The sequence below is a fragment of the Elephas maximus genome, chromosome 24, assembly GCF_024166365.1.
Source record: "Elephas maximus indicus isolate mEleMax1 chromosome 24, mEleMax1 primary haplotype, whole genome shotgun sequence".
NCBI classification, from domain to species: domain Eukaryota; kingdom Metazoa; phylum Chordata; class Mammalia; order Proboscidea; family Elephantidae; genus Elephas; species Elephas maximus.
Genome location: NC_064842.1, coordinates 41,204,154 through 41,225,017, shown reverse-complemented (window position 1 = coordinate 41,225,017; position 20,864 = coordinate 41,204,154). Strand labels below are relative to the sequence as shown.

The following is a 20,864-nucleotide window of genomic DNA, read 5'->3' as shown; positions in this document are numbered from 1 at the left end:
AGTTGTTTGGAGAGAACAAGGGGATACTGATTGGTTTAAAGTCAGGAAAGGTGTACATCAGGGTTGTATCCTTTCACCATACCTATTCAATCTGTATTCTGAACAAATAATCCGAGAAGCTGGACTATATGAAGAAGAACGGGGCATCAGGATTGGAGGAAGACTCATTAACAACCTGCGTTATGCAGATGATACAACCTTGCTTGCTGAAAGTAAAAAGGACTTGAAGCGCTTACTAATGAAATCAAAGATCACAACCTTCAGAATGGATTGCACCTCAACATAAAGGAAACAAAAATCTTCACAGATGGACCAATGAGCAACATCATGATAAATGGAGAAAGGATTGAAGTTGTCAAGGATTTAATTTTATGTGAATCCACAATCAACAGCCAGAGATGCACTGTATTGGGTAAATTTGCTGCAAAGGACCTCTTCAAAGTGTTAAGGGGCAAAGATCTCACCTTGAAGACTAAGGTGCGCCTGACCCAAGCCATGGTATTTTCAATCACATCATATGCATGTGAAAGCTGGACAATGAATAAGAAAGACCGAAGAAGAACTGACGCCTTTGAATTGTGGTGTTGGCGAAGAATATTGAATATACCATGGACTGCCAAAAGAATGAACAAATCTGTCTTGGAAGAAGTGGGGCCAGAATGCTCCTTAGAGGCAAGGATGGCGAGATTGCGTCTTACATACTTTGGACATGTTGTCAGGAGGGATCAGTCCCTGGAGAGGGACATCATGCTTGGCACAGTACAGGGTCAGTGGAAAAGAGGAAGACCCTCAACGAGGTAGACTGACAGTGGCTACAACAATGAGCTCAAGCATAACAACAATTGTAAGGATGGCGCAGGACTGGGCAGTGTTTCGTTCTGTTGTGCATAGGGTCGCTATGAGTCAGAACCAACTCGATGACACCTAACAACAACAACCTTTTGGAAGCAGAGCACCAGCTCTATCTTCTGAGGAACCTCTGGGTAGGCTCAAACTGTCAATCTGTTGGCTTGCAGAGGAGTGTTTAACCAATTTGCTCTACCCGAGGACTCCAAACGAATATAACTAAGCAAAATTTTATAAACCAGAAAATTAAAAAGTGTTTTTAATATCAGTTTTTCCAACTTCATGTAAACTAAATGTAGTATTTATGAACAATTAACATAATCTTTGGAATTGGACGCAAGACATCACTGTTAGCAACTTGCCCAACAGGTTGACTATTCTAGATGACACCTGATCTTGATGACGCTTGATCCCAGTTGCTCAAGATGCTTACTTTCTAACATCTGACCTAAGAACAAGCAGAACCAGGTAATTTTTGTTTTACAAAGAATAGAATAGGATTGCACTAAACTAATTTTCCAAGCAGTTGTTTCAGTAACTCTTATAATACTGTAAACCTTAGAATGACAAATGTGGAATTCTAGTGTCAAATTATTGATGTGAACTCCTCATAAGCTCTCTCTCTACGCGTTTAAGTTCATAGCACATCTAGCTCAGCTGAAAGATAAATTTTGAATAGGGGCAAGGAGAGTACCAGACAAGACAAAGACCTTCATCTGAATTGTAATCACTGATTCAGTAAGTCTCTCTTACTTGTCAAGTATGTACAAAGAAACTATTCTGTGTGGCACTGCTTAAGGCTTCCATACACAAGTTGAGATCATACCCATAACTGAATGTGGCATTTTCGATAGACTGAATTTCAATCAGTACTACAAAACAAACAAACAAAAAACCTGCTATGAGTTCATATTGCCTAGTCATGACTCATTTTCTTGAGTCACTGCTCACTAAGAAACAACAGGACACTCTCAGTTTTTTTTTCCTCTGATTCTGCACTTAAAGAATCAGATGTTTTAAGACACTTCATGTAGCTCAAGTGTACAAATCAGGTGAAACTGATTTCACAGTAGTCCCCTGTTCTTCACTAAAACTGATATACAGGAAACTGAAAACAGGAATCACCACTAGGGAGCGTGAAAGAACTGAGAGAACAAAACATGAGTCTGTAAGACACACTTCTCTTTAAAGGCTGCTGAAGGTCAAGACTGGAGCAGAGGGAAAACACCCTCATGCCGGCTACACAAAAGGATTAAGAGAGCTCTGGGTGAATAATCAGGTAATTCATGAACAAAAATTAATTTGACAACTCAGATTGATTTACATGTACAGACTCAAGCTCCTGCCCCCACCCCTGTGTTCTGCCTTCATTTTTGTTTGAAGAGATTTCGTTCTTAGGGTTTTAAATATAGAATTATGCCCAAGAGTTAGAGAGAAATTTCAGGGGAAAAGGAGAAATAACAATTCTTTGAATGAGTCAAAAGGTTTGGTCAATTATAGCTAAACCTTGATCAGAAAAATATTATAGCTATATTGCAGAGCTTCTTACCTCCTTTGAAAAATTAATGTATACATTATATATATATTTCATTAAAAAATTCTTAAGAAATGAAAATAAAAGAAAAATTATGATAGTGAAAATGATTCTGTCTTCAAGAAAACACTGGTCAAAAGAAAATTATTTCACATACATATTAGAGTTTCTTTTCTTATGCCACTCATTTCACATAATCTACCTACTCCATTCTCATTTAAAGTGTCTTTTAGTCATGAACTGGGCAGGCACTGTACTATTGCTTTTCTCTACTGCAGGAAGCATAAATCTGTATAACCTGACATTAATGTTCAAAACAGAAAAAGAAATTTGTGTTCCTTCCAATACTTTTCTCTTTCTAATACATGGTAGTAAATTTTATAATGATTAGATTGGCTAATAACACAATTTCTTTCAACTTAGGTCAATAACATATCAGCAATAGATTAATGACCTTTGATTGTTCCTAGTATCAGGAAATACAATCAGGTCAAAGACCCATTTTAACATCTGTTTGCCTACCTACCTACATACCCATATTATACACACATCATAGCAGTCCCTTCACATACTCCATGTAGGATGAAAGATGAGAGAAAATCTAAGCCCTGTTTAATACAACAGGAACACAGCTAAGCTGGATAGAGCACTATGTCTTCATTCTCAGAGTTGTCAGTCCTCATAAACAGTGCTTAAATAATGGATTCTGCAGTAAGACAAATAGCCTCTTGTTTCCTTCTGGGTGGAGACTTCACTTTGTAATTTGGTTTCAGATGGCTGAGAGCAATAATGAAACTTACTGCCCATCCCACACAGACTTGTAAATCACTGCTGCATTTATGCAGACCAGCTGAAAACAGGAATGAGCAGGTCAAGTTTGAATACAAAAGGACAACATCCCTTCACTGTGCTTATAGCCAAATCAAGCTAACTTGTTCCCAGGAGTTGCAAAGAACCATGACTTATCCTTTTGACAGTGGCTATCTTTTTTTTTTTTATCTTTACGCTTTAACTCACTAGAATAGTGTGACCTCTCTCATCTTCACAATGGTCTCCTGAAAAATGGAAAGGGCAGCAACTTATTTTAAGGACTAAATGAAAATGTATGAAGACAGATGTTCACTGTGTGTTGTGACTTCAAGATCTTCTTGTCCTGTTATCTGCTAAAATAATTCATGAGGTGAAGGAGCGCGGGATCCTTATAAGTAGAGAGAAACACAGCTGGACCTTAGATAAACGGTCCAAGCAGCTGGAAATTTTTTAAATTTTATCTTTTTTTTTTTTAATAAACAGGGAAAGAAATGGCTATGGGAAGATTTGTTTGCTTTCAGTAAATAAGTATGTTACGAGAATGGATACCTGAGTATAGGGAAAGTTTTACTAACTTATTTATACAGAAAATTGCTAGGCCCTAAAGCCCTTAAAATAAATTAAAATCAATTTCAAAGAGTTTTATTTTCACACACAGATATTCAGAATATATCACCGCCATGTAATCCTTTATATAAAACCAACATAGTGACCAAAGCCATTCTTTCTTCCGAAAAGTATTTTGTTATATATTTTTTATTTTGGTCAAGAACATAGTATCAATCTGAATTTAATGACATCCATCCTCCAACATCCTCTCCTCATAAGATTTCAATATAGTTTTTTGATGTATTTGGTCTTTTTAGGCAATAATTTATAGTACCTGAGGCCAGCTGATAATATATAGATAAAATATAAAGCAGAAGTGTAACTGGTATCATGGAAAGTGCACAAACTGAGAATCAGGACATCTGGGTTTTCATTTCAATTCTGTCCCTTACTCTGTGATCTTGGGTTAAGAATTAAACACCTTAGATCTCAATTTTCTCACTGAAAACAGACTGGACTGTAGATCATCTCTAAAGTCTCTTTCAGCTTTAACTTTCAATGAATCAATCAGTTAACGTTTCTAACTTATCTACTGGCAGAGGATATTAAAAGTCTATCTTGGGCAAAAAGAACAAAGCAAGTTCTCATTTGAATGCTCCTACTGTTTTCTATGGATCCAACCTGTTGAACTTTCTGAATGACACAGATTTATTATGTGCCACTGAAATTCAAGCAAGGCTGTTAACAATTTTATTGATGGTCTACATATTCTGTCTCCCTCAAAGAGAAACACCCTTATCCAAACATCCTGAAGTACACATGGACTGTAACCATTCTCCGGTATGTTTATATTTCATAAAGAATTTGGGGGAACATTCAGAATAAGAACCCCCTCTAAATTATTAAAAGAAAAAGTAAATTTTGCAATGTTAATATTTTCCTGTAATTCTTTTTAATTTATCTCAGTTTCTCAGATGGCTATTCCTGTGCTGGACTTTGTACTGAAGTGCTGAGAGGTAGCCTTCACAGTCTTCCTGTGAACTCACAGTAATGAAAACCAACCTATTTTAAGGCCAATAATCACAAAGACAAACAGTCACTGCATTTGCGTAATTTTAAAAAGGCACATTCCTTTTAAGTATATACAAACTTAAAATTTCTGTCTCAGACAGGCTCTAGGAATTCTTACCTGGGGTTTCCATTCTGTAAAGTTTCTGGGTGTCGCTAACATGATCTTTCCAGCATGCCAGTCAGAAACTCAAAACACTTTGTATCCCGTACTTGCCCCTGCTCACTCCAGCACTTCAGCGTGTGCTCCTGCTCTCTCTCTCTCTCTCTCTGTCTCAGACAGTTTGGAATGCAGAAAAGCCGGAGCCAATGCCAGTCAAACTCAATCCCTTTTACTTTTCCAGTTCTTTTGCTAGAGTGCGCTAAACAAAAGCCGCCCTTCCTTAGTCGTTCACTTACTGCGTCTCTCTTTCACAGACCTGGGTATAGGCAATCTACTTTGGGAAAAGCCATGTGATTTACAAGCTAAGTAATTCGTTTTTTTCTCTCCCAAGAGGTAGAAGGGTGGATGTACGCAACTGTGTGTTTTAAGAAGTAATTATTTTTAACCAATCTACTTTAAAATCGGTCCCATTTTAGGAATTAAAAAACAAAGCAAATTTCAGAGATTCTAATTTTGAATATCGTTATGCTGAATTCAAATATAAACTTTCCCAAGTACCAAAACCAGGTAAATACCTTAGTAAACTACATTACTAAGCAGCTCTCCTTAACTTATCACAATGGAAAAATATTAAATTTAGAAAAGAAACAAAGTTTTTATTTTCTTAAAACCCACCATTCAGGTCTTAAACTGGAATTGCATTTAAAAAAGAGAAAAAATTAATTTTATAAGCTAAGCAGCTCTACTAATTTTCTACTAAAAAAAAAAACTACTAGATGTGATGAAATTATATCACAGATACCAGTGTTCTCAGCCATCATTTCATTTTGCTTTAAAATCAGACAGAAGGTTCATGATGTAATCTTCATTATTGGTATGATGACCTAACACACTGTGCAGCTGCTTAGCTGCTGAGGTTGGCATGTCAGGATTGATCAATTAAACAATTCACAGTTTGAACCCCAGCAAAGTCCACCTGCTACTTCAGGCAGTGGAACAGAACAGACATGAAAAGAACACAGTATCAATCTGTTATGGGCCGAACAGCAAAACAGCTGATGGAAACACACACACATAGTGTGTGTTTGTATAGCTCACATACTATCTATCTAATACACCTATATGCACAAAATGCAAGTTAAGAGCTATGGCTGCTAACCAAAAAAGGTCGGCAGTTCGAATCCGCCAGGTGCTCCCTGGAAACGGTATGGGGCAGTTCTACTCTGTCCTATAGGGTCGTTATGAGTCAGAACTGACTTGACGACAAAGGGTTTGGTTTTTTTTTTTTTGGTCTACGTGCATGCATGTTCTTTGGCACCTTTTACTTTCCTTCCCTTTTTCTACCCAAGTCTCAAAGACTTCAAGGTTCTCCTTTAATTCCATCATTGCATTTTCCTCTGCCTTTACTTTTGGTTTCCTATTTCTACTTCAGATGGGGGCGGGTGGGGTCCTGGTGGCATAACAGTTAATCACTTGGCTGCTAACCGAAAGGTTGATGATTTATTTGAACCCACCCAGAGGCTCCATGGGAAAAAGACCTGACGATCTGCTTCCATAAAAATTACAGCCAAGAAAACCCTATGGTGCACTTCTACTCTGTCACATGAGGTTCCTATGAGTTGGAATCAACTCAACAGCACCCAACAATAACAACAGAGAAAGAAAGATATAAACAAAAGTTATGTGGAAAGGAAAACGTGCGGTCTGACGAAAAAGACTTACAGACCACAAATCACCACCCCGCCCAAACACAAAACAAAACATCAACAAACGTAAAGAAAAGCTGTATCATTATTATTAATTGCCATTTGTAATTGATCTTAAAATAGTGCAAAGCACACTGAAATTATTTTTACTTCGTAGTACTCAAAATAATTCTAAGTGGGTCATGATTGCCATAATCCTATCCAAGGTTTAGAATTAATGGCAGTGAGTGTCAAGTCACAGAGGGAGGCTTCAGCTCAATAAAAGCAAGAGAGGGTCACTGAAATATGGAAGTAGCTTCTGGGTGAGGCCGCCTGCTGAAAGGGACAGTCAGCTCCCTAACTCTTCCTATGCAGGCTGAACGTCCATTTGATGAGTACACTGTAGTGCAGCAGCTCTCAGGCTATGCTACTGGGCAACACTGGCATTCTGATAATAAAACAGAATAATGGCAATCTTCTCAAATGACAGAAAAATTCATGTATATAATTTTCTCAAGTGTGAATTTTTCTTCTTAAATTTTTTTTAAATGCTAGAATCCACTATTGTTAGCTAAGTTTAAAAAAAAAAAAATTTAGGTAGCTAAAAATAGTGCTAAATTCAGGTCCCTAATGACATATTCGGAAACCCTTGTGGCGTAGTGGTTAATTGCTACAGCTGCTAACCAAGAGGTTGGTAGTTCAAATCTGCCAGGTGCTCCCTGGTAACCCTATCGGGCAGTTCTACTCTGTCCTGTAGGGTCACTATGAGTCGGAATCGACTTGACGGCAGTGGGTTGGTTTTAATGACATATTCGGTTATCTGAAGGTTAATTTTATTGTGTTCTGCAAAAAGCACTTTTGCTCCCTAGAGTTCTAATTCCTAAAGAAGTCTGAGAACTGTTAAGGAAACACTTTTTCTTAAATCAAAATAGGATGTTATCTCACTATTCAAAACGCTTCAAAGGACTCTGTAATAAAGTACATCTTACTTTATTAGTTTCTAAATCTTTTTACAACTATGTATTATTATTTGTAGTTCCTAGTTTTATGCCTGCCAGCCTTGGTGTTGCTGCTTCTCTGTCTGGACATCCCTTCCCTGTCTGGTCTGCCTGTCATGCTCTTATTTATTCTTCCAAACCCAGATTTAAAATCAATTTCTCAGTGTGGCTTACCTTATTTCCTATCCCTGAGTTGGTCACATTCTCCTTTGCACTATGTATGTGTGTTTTTTTTTTTTAGCCCTGCTCTATTTCCTTCTTCATAGCCCTCGTCGTTACTTAACATATTATGTATTGATGTTTAATGTCTGTTTTCCACATCAGGGCGTGAGGTAGATGGGGTCATGGACTTTGTCCTGTTCCGGCTTATCCCCAGAGCTAAGAACAATGCTTGCCATCAGTAAGTGCTTAATAAATAACAGATGAATGGTTTGGATGGATGGATGGACGGATGAAAGAATCTATTTCACTCATCACTACTTTTGTAAGTATTTATTTAGACTTAGAGTACTTTATAATAACTTGAGGGCAGGGCCTATAACATACCCATTTTTCTGACATCAGAGCCTAGCACTGTGTATGTCATGTGGTGATACAAGAACATTAAGGAATTCATCTCTGACTTATACAGTTTCAAGTCACTAGTTGAAGCCAATAGAATCAGAAACAAAGAGAAGATGGCCATTTCAGCATTTACGCCATTAGGACCTACTTGTAAACAGACTGAAGCTTGATTTATAGAAGCTGCTTTTAGGAATAATTTTCATTTCACCCTCAACATGTATGAACCCAAACGCATGAGCTCTGCTGCCATGGCCAGGGAAATGCAGAGATTAAATCTTCTCCTACAACACTTGGAAGTTCTCCAAGAAGCCTGAGAAGCATGACTGACTGCTTCACCCTTTAACCATCAAGCTAGAAAGTGGCTGAAATCCACATTCATACCAAAAATCCCTTATTGGCTAGGGAAAGCCTCACAGAATTTCATGGAATTCTGAAGTGATGTAATGAATTAAACAATTAGAACATTCAACTAAACACCAAGCATGTCCACTGTGAACAGGTGAGGTCACTCAGGCCATTTTATTTTTGCAAATAATCACTATGTTGTAATTACTCGATGTCACATTTCTTCTCGTGTAAGGAGTTCGGTAGGGTTGTCTTGATTAATCCACCTTATATAATTATGTCACAACATTGTACTTAATAAATGTTTGTATTATGGTGAACTATATAAAAATCCCCCCCCCCCTTTTTTTGTAAGTCAAAAATGGTCGAATACAGCAATGATTGAATTAGTAAGAATGAATCAAGCATTGGATGAATGGTGGGACTAGATACTTCTGAAGGTCTCTTCAAGTTCAGGGATCTCATGATCTTATAATCCAAATATATATAAGAGCATCAATCAATTTTAATGCTTGGCTACCAGCTTGTTAAATTATGGAACTCCTATTATTCACTAACATAGCTTTCTGTACTCGTCCACCTTAAAACTTACCACAATTATAATTGAGTTATTAGGTACCCATCTGCTCTTTGCTCTTTTTTTTTTTTATCTGCTCTTCATCCTGATACAAGTCAGAGAGGCTAAAACTATACCTGCGTTGTTCACTGCTGTATTCTGAGCACTAGGTAGTGTCTGGCACACATATAAAACCAAACCTATTGCTGTTGAGCCAATTTGGACTCACACTGACCCCACAGGACAGAGTAGAAATGTCCCATAGCATTTTCAAGGAGCGGCTGGTGGATCTGAACTGCTGGCCTTTTGGTTAGCAGCCTGAGCTCTTAACCACTTTGCCACCAGGGCTCTGTATGCCACACAATAAGTACTTAATAAATATTTCTTGAATAAACAAGTGGTTTGAAAACAGGTATAAGTGGATTACTGAGAGCTATATCTAAGTGAGGTTCCAAACTCAGTATCAACAAATGTTGGTTTTGTTCCTGAAAAGCTAGGAGAATTTTTCTAGCTATGAAAAAAAAAAATAAAAGCAATGGTCCTCCCTTGGTTTTTTATGTAAGTGAGGTCTTAAAATATTTGCCCTTTTGTGATTGACTTATTTCACTGAGCATAATGTCTTCGAGCTCCATCCAGCAAGTTTCTTTTAATGTCTCCCCATAAACCAGATTAGCCTTCTGATACTGTGGTCTTCCCACTGAATTCTTTGTACACTACGTATTAGAAAAGGCAATCATTGTTTATAATTGGAGTGACAAACACCAAAGTCACCCACTTGTTCAGAAATGCCACTAAAATTCTACTTTCTATTTAACTTCGTTGGTCTATGGTGGGACTACAACACAAAATACACACACAAATACCATTTCTGCTCTGGTAAAAAAGCATTATAAAGACCAGAAGCTCCGCTATTCATATGGTTAGCAAAGCACATACAAGTATTTAGAAAAGGAATACGCCAAAAAAATGACAATTTTGATAGCCACACAATATCTTTAACTTTTGGCTAAGCATTCGGGCTTGACTTTGCTCTTCTAGCTATGATGATTTAGTAGTCTGCATTTCCTCACCTGAAATGGAAATTGGCAGGGAGGGACGAATCATATGGAGTAGGCAAAATTAAAGATCAGTCACTTTTTCAGTACGTACTCAGCCTCTCATGTAAACAGGATCGTATTGCAAAGAAAAATAAGTATAACCTAAGTGTCAAAATACAAGTAAGTCTTTTTCTAGTTTTATTTCAATTGTATGAGTCAGAATATACTAAAGGAAAAAAAGTAATACTTTAAATTTTATGGGGGAAAAACAAATCATTAATTAATAGCAAAAAGCAACCAAAAGCATCGGATATTAAGATTTCAAAGGGTGGCTCGAGAAGACAAAGTATTATAATGACATATGCAAAGAGGTGGAAGTGGAAAACCAAAAGGGAAGAACAGGCTTGGCATTTCTCAAGCTGAAAGAACTGAAGAAAAACTTTAAGCTTCGAGTTGCAATAATGAAGGATTCTATGGTGAAAATATTAAATGACACAGGAAGCATCAAAAGAAGATGGAAAGAATACACAAGAGTCATTATATCAAAAAAAATTAGTCGATGTTCAACCTTTCCAAGAGGTAGCATATGATCAGGAACCAATGATACTCAAGGAAAAAGTCCAAGCTGCTCTGAAGGCATTGGTGAAAAACAAGGCTCCAGGAATTGATGGAATATCAATTGAGATGTTTCAACAAACAGACACAGTGCTGGAGGTGCTCACTCATCTATGCCAAGAAATATGGAAGACAGCTTCCTGGCCAACTGACTGGAAGAGATCCATATTTATGCCTATTCCCAAGAAAGGTGATCCAATTGAATGTGGAAATTATAGAACAATATCATTAATATCACAAGGAAGCAAAATTTTGCTGAAGATCATTCAAAAGCGGCTGCAGTAGTATATCGACAGGGAACTGCCAGAAATTCAGGCTGGTTTCAGAAGAGGATGTGGAACCAGGGATATCATTGCTGATGTCAGATGGATCCTGGCTAAAAGCAGAGAATACCAGAAGGATGTTTACCTGTGTTTTATTAACTATGCAAAGGCATTCGACTGTGTGGATCATAACAAATATGGATAACACTGCGAAGAATGGGAATTCCAGAACACTTAATTGTGCTCATGAGGAGCCTTTACATAGATCAAGCGGCAGTTGTTCAGACAGAACAAGGGGATACTGACTGGTTTAAAGTCAGGAAAGGTGTGTGTCAGAGTTGTATTCTTTCACCAAACCTATTCAATATGTTTGCTGAGCAAATAATATGAGAAACTGGACAATATGAAGAAGAACGGGGCATCAGGATTGGAGGAAGACTCATTAACAACCTGCGTTATGCAGATAACACAACCTTGCTTGCTGAAAGTGAAGAGGACTTGAAGCACTTACTAATGAAGATCAAAAACCACAGCCTTCAGAATGGATTCCAGCTCAACATAAAGAAAACAAAAATCCTCACAACTGGACCCATGAGCAACATCATGATAAAAAGAGAAAAGACTGAAGTTGTTAAGGATTTCATTTTACTTGAATCCACAGTCAACAGCCACAGAAGCAGCAGTCAAGAAATCAAAAGACGCACTGCATTGGGTAAACCTGCTGCAAAGGACCTCTTCCAATTGTTGAAGAGCAAAAATGTCACCTTCAAGACTAAGGTGCGCCTGACCCAAGCCATGGTATTTTCAATCACATCATATGCATGTGAAAGCTGAACAATGAATAAGGAAGACTGAAGAAGAACTGACGCCTTTGAATTGTGGCGTTGGCAAAGAATATTGAATAATACCATGGACTGCCAAAAGAATGAACAAATCTGTCTTAGAAGAAGTACCACCAGAATGCTCCTTAGAAGCAAGGATGGCGAGACTGTGTCTTACATACGTTGGACATGTTGTCATGAGGGATCAGTCCCTGGAGAAGGACATCATGCTTGGCAGAGTACAGGGCCAGTGGAAAAGAGGAAGACCCTCAGTGAGGTGGACTGACACAGTGGCTGCAACAATGAGCTCAAACATAACAGCGATTGTAAGGATGGTGCAGGACCAGGCAGTAATTTGTTCTGTTGTGCACAGGGTTGCTGTGCATCAGAACCGACTTGATGGCACCTAACAACAACAATAACCTTGGATATTAATTGGTACTATCTCTGAATGGGCTCATGAAAGCCAAGGGCATGTATGTGATATTGACTCTCCTCATTTAAAATGGGAATTTAAACATGTGTTTTGGGTTTCTAACATGTTTTGAAAACTTTTTTTTGTGGCATTAAAAAAAAAAAATTATAATTACCTGTTAGGCTAGTTGATTTCCTATTTAGCTAATCTGTAGTCATAACTGAAACACTCATCCACCTTTCCCATATAATGCAGATAATACATCAGTTTCAGTAAAAATAACAGTCATTAGGAATTTGTTTTTAGCTTAATTTCTAAATAATATGTGTGACTTACTGTGGGCTATCATTTTCATAAAATCCATTAGAAAAAGCATAGATTTTATGGTACAGTCTTTGGCATATCACTGATACAAAAACATATACATGTACCATACAACTCGAAATACTACTGCAGATACACTACTTAAAAATTGGCTGAGTTTTAAATGTGTTCATATACCGACTGTTTGGAACTCAAGATATCTTACAGATACTGTAGAAAAAGTGGCAGAGGGAAAGAAACTGACATTTAATGAGCATCTACTATGTGCCTGTGCACCACTAAGAAACATACATTGAATGTCTTACTTTTCCCTACTTAGGTAGTAATTATCATGCTGCTTTTAAACATTCAGAAAGGTTGTTTCCTTAAATTACACATTATTTTTATCAAAGCAATATAAACATACTGTTAAATAAATCAACAGTACTTGAAATCAATTAGGCTAATAAAAATTAGCAGCCTCCTCACCCACTCCACCAAAACAAACAAACAAAAAAACCAAACCCATTGCCATCGAGTCAATTTTGACTCATAGCAACCCTATAGGACAGAGTAGAACTGCCCCCATAGGGTTTCCAAGGAGCAGCTGGTGGATTTGAACTGCTAACCTTTTGGCTAGCAGCCAAGCTCTCAACCACTATGCCACCAGGGTTTCCACTTTACCAAAGGTGACCTTTTTTATTTTCAGCTCTTTCTTTTTTGTATTTATCTCAGTATTTCTAAATAATATACTTCTTATTTCTTATTTTATGCATTTTAGACATTGTTTTGATATTCTATTATGACAGATGAGAATTTATATCTCTTATAATTCTTTTCCATCCCAATCTCTCTTTTTATTCTCTCATTACAGTAAAATTACAACTTCTTGATAAGATATTCATATTCATTATTTGTTATTATGACTATGTAAAAATAGTTCATAGCTGGGCCAAATAAAATGTATTATGTCTCCTTTCTTATATAATATTTGTTATTCTTGTACTTAATAATCACATTATATTTTTCATTTGCTTAGTTTTCTATGTACTTATTGCTAATCTTTTGATACCCTTCAATAACTTCTCAAATATTCCAATATTTAATTATCTATCCATTTCTTTGGTCATATATTCTCCCTCTTCCCCTTATTCTCCTACTCCAGTTTGGACTGGTTAGTCTCTCAGTCATGTACACAGCTGCTGTCCTGGGACTTCCCTTCACCAAGGGAATTCTGGGGATTCTCTGTGTTTCTCTTATTCTCAATTTTTGCACCTTACCTCATGCACAGCTGCCACTCATTGGCCAGTAGAGGGCTGCTGATGCTGTGATGCTGACCAAGTTTCAGCAGAGCTTCCACATTAAGACAGACTAGGAAGAAAGTCTTGGTGATTTCCTTCTGAAAACCGGCCAATCAAAGTCCTCTGGATCACAACAGTCCGATCCCATTGCGCCTGAGTTGGGGGCCAACTCTGGCAGCTGAGAACAACCTACCTGATGCTTTAGAGTATCAGAATGAAAATCAGGTTTACCTGGAATTTTAAGGGCGTTACCCCATGTTCTTAGCTTCTAATATTACTGTTAAGAAGTTAGATGCCACTCTTATTCTAATACTTTGTAGAATATTTTTGTTTCTGTTTTAAGTCCCTGTAGGTTTTTAGGAAGTTCTCCTAACTGCAGGCATTCAAAGTGGATCTTTTTCTATTCACTGTGCTGAGAACTTACATTCTTTCATTCCTTTTTCCCCTACATCTTTGATCCTACTTAATTTTTTTTCTTCATGGCATTTGTCACCATATTGTGGAGTTGTTTGTTCCTGTCAGTCCACTTCCACCAGGATTGATGTTCTATGAAGGCAGGGACTTTTGTATGTATTGCTGACTATTATGACTGCTTTCTTCAAACAGGTTAGAATAGGATGTGGTGCATAACAGGAATTAAAAAAAAAAAATTGTTGAATTAAAGAATGAACTCCATAGGACAAGGCAATTACTAAATCAATCACTCTACAGGGCTCTGAATCAGGGAACAAAAACTAGTTGGGGAGAGGAAATAGAAAAAAGACAAGGTTTCACAGCTGCTTGTGAGTACTTACAAGTGATTCTTAAACCAGAAACAGCCTATCAGTAGTTGCAGTTTGTACAAAGTGGTGGGGAAACACCATAATAAAGTGGGTTTGAATTCTGGTTCTGCCACTTATTTGGATGCGTCACACCAGTATTCTCACCTATAAAATGAGCATAGTAACAGCACCTATTTCATAGAAGCCCTGGTGGCTCAGTAGTTGACCCAAAGGTTGGCAGCTCAAATCCACGAGCCACTCCTAGGAAACTTATGGGGCAGTTCTACTCTGTCCTATAGGGTCGCTATGAGTCAGAATCGACTTGACAGCAACGGGCTTTTATTTCACAGGACTGTTAACAGGAATAAATAAGATGATGCACATCCAAGGCTTAGCCTGTCACTGCTTTGTCATAATGTCTAACTGGACACATTGTTTTTTCATATCCATAATTGTTCTTTATTTTTATTCTAAAAATGTAAAGATAAATTTGAGGTGGTAATCAGTGATACTGAGAAACAGAATCAGAGACTCATATCTAAAATTAGCTAATTCAGGGTACTGTATCGTAAAAAACAGGAAATGAGATAAAGTTTGTAAACCATAGTAATTATTTAAGAATTTAGTGAATTTCTCAGAGGAAAAAAAAACATAAAAAAAGCCAGGTGTATTACTTTCCTAGGGCTGCCATAAAAAATTGCCATGAGCTGGGTGGCTTAAAATGACAGAAATTTATTCTCCCACAGCTTGAGGGGCCAGGAGTCCTAAATCAAGGTGCTGCCAGGGCCATGCTCCCTCCAAAGGCCCTAGGGTAAAAACCTTCCTTGCTTCTTTCAGCTTCTGGTGGCTCAACGGCTTGTGGCTGCGTAACTCCAATCTCTGCCTCCATCTTCACATGGACTTCTCCGTGTCTGGGTCTTCTCTACTTCTGCCTCTTACAAGGAGACCTGTCATTAGATTTAAGGCCCCACTGGGATAATCCACATGATCTCAAGATCCTTAACTTAATTACCAAAAAACCAAACCCACTGCCACCGAGTCAATTTTCTGACTCATAGTGACCCTACAGGACAGAGTAGAACTGCCCCACAGTGTTTCCAAGGAGCGCCTGGTGGATTCGAACTGCTGACCTTCTGGTTGGTAGCCATAGCACTTAACCACTACGCTACCGGGGTTGCCCTTAACTTAATTACATCTGTGAAATTCCTTTTTTCCAGATTAGATCACATTCACAGATTCTGAAGGTTAGGGCACAAACTTATCTTTTTGTGGGCTACCACTCAACCTACCATACTAGGCATATATTTTGTTCTTCCCATTGGATTTTCTATTGCATATTCCTACCAGATTTTCCAATTGAATTTTTGATACTGTTTTTCTAGGTACGAAAATCATCAAGATTGTCTTCCTGCCAACTATGCTTTTAGATTCATCAAAAGACTATGTTGTTACTAATTACAAAGTCTCCCTGATATGTTAACGGTTTTTTGATTTCTGAGATTTTAATTTAAAAAGATTTTTACCCTCAAGAAAGTCTCCTCTAATTTAAATGGATACTAGGAAATAGTGTGCTTTAAAAAAGCTATTTAAGAGGCTCTCAATGACAGCAACTAAACTTGGATATATATACATGCGTATTGGATTTCTTGAGAGGCTGGTGATTTTTAAGTTTCAAAATACAGAACCTAAAAAAAGCTTAGCCAGAATGAGATTATCTATTAACCTAGACATCAAACTTGTCCGTAATAAGGGCCTTACAATATGTGCATGCTGGCATCTTAAGTTTAACCATAGGGATACTGCTATGTTTTTGATCGTCTCAAGAAAGGAAAAACCATCACAAGGTATATAACCCAAAGTCCATAGGACAGAAGGCAAAATAGGAACAGGAGGAGAAAGGGGTGGGGGGTGGGGTTGGGGGTGGGGGGCTGTAGCCAGGAAAATGCAATTAGGTATTTTTTTCTGAGAGATAACCTTTTGGTACAATCACCAATTCTGAAATAGCATAGCATAAATTTAAAAGGATGATTCTTGAAGTTTCGTAACTTTTCTTTTGAAACCCATTCATGAATCTGACTTATTAACAACAGGTAACAGGGAGGTAGATTTCTGCCAATGAAATTTTGAATCTGCTACCTGATGGGAACCAATACAACACACCTTTGTGTGATCTGTGGTTCACTATTTGGTTCATCTATGCTTCACCATTTCCAATGTGGAAACGCATAAACTAGTCTTCTATATGGATGAGCACATGAGATTCTGTAAGAATGTAATTTTCCTTTAAATTGCTGTGTCAATTAAAGGTGACATAGTACTACACCTGAATGCATTATTAAGCATAACTAGAACAATTAAACTCATTGCTAAGCTTTAGGAAAGCTAAAGCATATATAAGCCAAAAAAAAAAAAAAAAAAAACCCCACAAATCTGCTGCGTTGAGTTGATTCGGACTCATAGCAACCCTTACTAACCAGAGTAACATATTAAGTTATAAAAGCTCATCCTAAACCTGTAACCTTATGCTATACCACTGGTGTCAAAGACCATCAGGAGAGGGCAAACTTTCTCCTTCTATTCTGCATGCAGTTTCTTTTCTTGGTGTCCTACTTACCATTGTGCAGTTTTCTAGCGTTTTAGTGGCTACTCTAAGGCTATTTTATCTGACAGTCAGATGCACTGCTAATGATGTTCTGCCTTAAAAGTATCTTTCTCCCTCCCTCCCTCCCTCCCTCCCTCTCACACCTGACGTACTGTTTCAATGGCTCCCTCTCTAGTGCATCTGGTTCCTAACAGACACATCTGAGTACTTTTCTATATACCCTACTACCAAAAATTAATTATAAAAGAGTTGTTTAAATATGCTTTTGACTCTTTGATGGCACTACTCTGATTAAAGTGAGAGGGGAAAAAAAAACCAAAAGCCTTTAATTGGAAAAATGGACTGAGATGGTAATGATCTTTTTCTGTTATCAATTCTTTTAATTGTGTCTCTTTTACTTCCTTCTCATCCTGTGAATTCATGTTCTTTTCACCCTTCTACCCTTTTTTTTTTACCCTAGATTCTTCCTATGTTGTTCTCTACTCTCTAAAATTAAAAAGCACATGCTGAACACAGATAAATAAAAATAATTAATTTTGTAAGCAGGAAAAAAAAATTGAAATTGAGGGAAATTTCCTTTGTTCTGTATTAAATATCAATTAAAAACAAAAAAATTAACATGAAAACATCTGAAGACAAGAGGAAAAGAACAGGCCACAAATTTCAGAGAAAATAATCAGAACAATTCAGTAAACACAGCAGCTTTATGAGAAACTGGGGAACTTGCCTTGTTAAGTATTGTTACTATAGAGATCAGTTGGCAGGTGGATGCCAAGGGGGTCATAACAAAACAAATGCTTCATCCCTGGAGGCAGCTCCAGTATGTTTTGTATACACACCAAACTAGAGTTTCTACCAATGTGATTTATAAATCCTTCTGTTTGCAATACAAACTAAAAACGCTTTGGTAAATCACTTAGCCAAACCTGGGCGGCATTTAAAAAAAAAAAGGCAATTCAACTAAGCAATGTTCAGCTAACTTTGCTCGACTTATTTGAATATATACTTTTCCTAACTCTTCAGAAAAGGTTCTGTGACAGCCAGGGGCCTAGATCAAGTCTCAAAAACATATCTCAGGGTGAATTATAAACAACCCCATCCCCATCTTTCTTCTTCTATTAAATAACAGAATGGTGAATTATGACTGTACCACATTATTTAACTGTTTTTTTTATTGTGCTTTAAGTGAAAGTTTACAGATGAAGTCAGTCTCTCATACAGAAATTTATATACACCTTGCTATTGTACTCCTAGGTGCTCTCCCCCTAATAAGACAGCACATTCCTCCCCTCCACCCTGTATTTGTATTCCCTGTGTCCATTCAGCCAGCTCCTATACCCTTCTGCCTTCTCATCTCCTCTCCAGACAGGAATGACTGTACTTTAGAAGAAATGAATTTGCCTAAATGTGCACGTGAAAATGGAAAAAACCTCAAATGAGTAAAGACATTAAATATAGATATAGGATGCATCCTAAGATGTCACACCTGAAATTTCATATAGGATGCATCCTAAGATGTCACACCTGAAATTTCTTTATTGGATTCATTTAAACCTGTCCAAGCAAAATGAGAAACGTAATACTTACTCTATTATCTCCCTGGTTCCATGATTTTATAAGAAGTTTATGTTGTTGGTCTTGCATTCTTTCAAATCATAACATATGTCGTATCAGATAAGGAAGTTGAAGCTTAGCGAAAATAAGCAGAAGAGTTGGAATTTGGATTAAGGGTAGGACATCTTCAAAGGCTGTACCATTTCCACTGCCCACCACTGCCTTTGATAAAAGCAGCCTTTCCAGAAAGAATGGAAAATTCTGTCTACAGATGTCTATTTTTTTCTTCTAAAGTGGTGAACTCTGTGAATTAGCTTCTAAATCTGCTTGTGCAGTTTTGATATATTAGTCAATTTCTTAATAACCTGAACTCCAACAATAGTGTACAAGTTTATAACATCAACTTGAAGTGCAGTAAAAAGGACAAAATGGAAATTTTCTTTTATTAAAATAATCTATTCTCTCATCTGTATTCTCATTCTGTACAGAAATTAGAAAATATTTAATCAAAGCTATTTCCTAGTAATAAAATCTTAACAAGCATGGTAACCTTGTTCATTAACACCACTACGGTTCCGATACCAACCAACAGCACAGTCAAAGAGTACAACCAGGCACACTCAGCATTGCAACTTGTAACTGTGACAACTGAATTTACCAATTTTGCCCTTATCAAAATCAACAGTTGTAACTGTAATAACTGTTTATAGTACTTATGGCTGTACAATGATATTTACTGACTCTCTAATTTCATTCTCAAACTATTTCTCTGAAGTGGATGACTGTGGGACAATATTTGGAGGGGAAAAATGAGATAAAGAAAATCTTAACATAAGGCTAACTAATACAGCATTAGAAAGTAGCCTGAATTCAGAGTGGTGATTTGAAATACAATACCGGTTCAACAACCCTATAGTTCATATTTCATTTATTTAGTTTCTGTGTAGAGCAATGACAAATCTGTAATATCAAGTTGGAAGCTGGGACTGTTTTAAGAGCTGAAAGACGACCATTTTGTTAGCCTAATACTATTTGTGAGGCTCTTCACCATCACTCCATGAAAAACCATAAAATAAAAGACTTATAAGCAATTTTTCTTACTTTCTCCAGAATTTTAATTACTCAATACATCAACAAATAACAAAAATATTCCTAAACAAGGCAGAAAAACTGCATTCTCAGATCTTAAGAGAAAAGGTTGCTTTGAGTCTAAAGGTGACCTGTGTATGAACCTAAGTACACACTCATATATTTAACTATTGTGTCCTTTGGGTTTTGAATTCATTGGAAAATATATGAACAATAAAAATAATAATTAAATCATGGTCACAGTATTTATGATCCACAGTATTTATGCTCTTGAAATTTCAGCTATGTTTAAGGAGTCAAGGAGAAGAAAATATCCTTTTTAACATTCCTGAGGAATCCAAGAGAGGTTATTCTTGGTTAGTCAGATTCAACTTCTTTACCGAAGGTAAATGAAAACTAAGTTGTTTTACGTCCAGGGTCTTAAAAACTTGTGAACAAGCATCTAATGTAAGCCTATTGGTCCCACCCCATTTGGAGCAAGGGATAATGAAGAAAACCAGACGTAAGCAAAAGATTAGTTCTAAGGACTAATGGAACACAACTACCACAGCCTCTACCAGACTGAGTCCAGCACAACTAGATGGTGCCTGGCTACCACCAGCAACTGCTCTGACAGGGATCACAACAGAGGGTCCGGAACAGAGCTGGAGAAAAATGTAGAACAAAATTCAAACTCACAAAGAAAGACCAGACTTACTGGCCTAACGGAAACTGGAGAAACTCTGAGAGTATGGCCCCCAGACACCCTTTTAAGTCAGTACTGAAGTCACTCCTGAGGTTCACCCTTCAGCCAAAGATTAGACAGGCCCATAACACAAACAAAAACACATGAAGCTCAACCACACATAGGAGACTAAATGGGTACATCAGCCCAGGGGCAGGAACGAGAAGGCAGGAAGGGACAGGAATGCTGGATGAATGAAAATGGGGAACCCAAGATCGAGAAGGGGAGAGCGTAGACACATCGCAGGGTTGGCAACCAATGTCATAATTAATAATTAGTTAATTGTTTAACAAGAAACTAATTTGCTCTGTAAACCTTCAC

At 37.4% G+C, this 20,864-nt stretch overlaps 1 protein-coding gene across 9 annotated transcripts in view; it reads right to left on the bottom strand.

Moving 5' to 3' along the window:
* RASAL2 (RAS protein activator like 2) overlaps nucleotides 1-20,864 on the bottom strand; it is a 432,719-nt gene that overhangs the window by 141,055 nt on the left and 270,800 nt on the right. For 2 of the 9 annotated variants that reach the window (XM_049868395.1, XM_049868394.1), the window contains exon 1: nucleotides 4,929-5,486. The exons of the other annotated variants lie outside the window; for them this stretch is intronic. Coding sequence is in view for 1 of the 2 variants with exons in the window: in XM_049868394.1 (XP_049724351.1) it covers nucleotides 4,929-4,941 (13 nt within the window). In the remaining variant the exon portion in view is untranslated. Of the gene's footprint in view, nucleotides 1-4,928; nucleotides 5,487-20,864 lie in introns of those variants that run through there. 9 annotated transcript variants of the gene reach the window in all.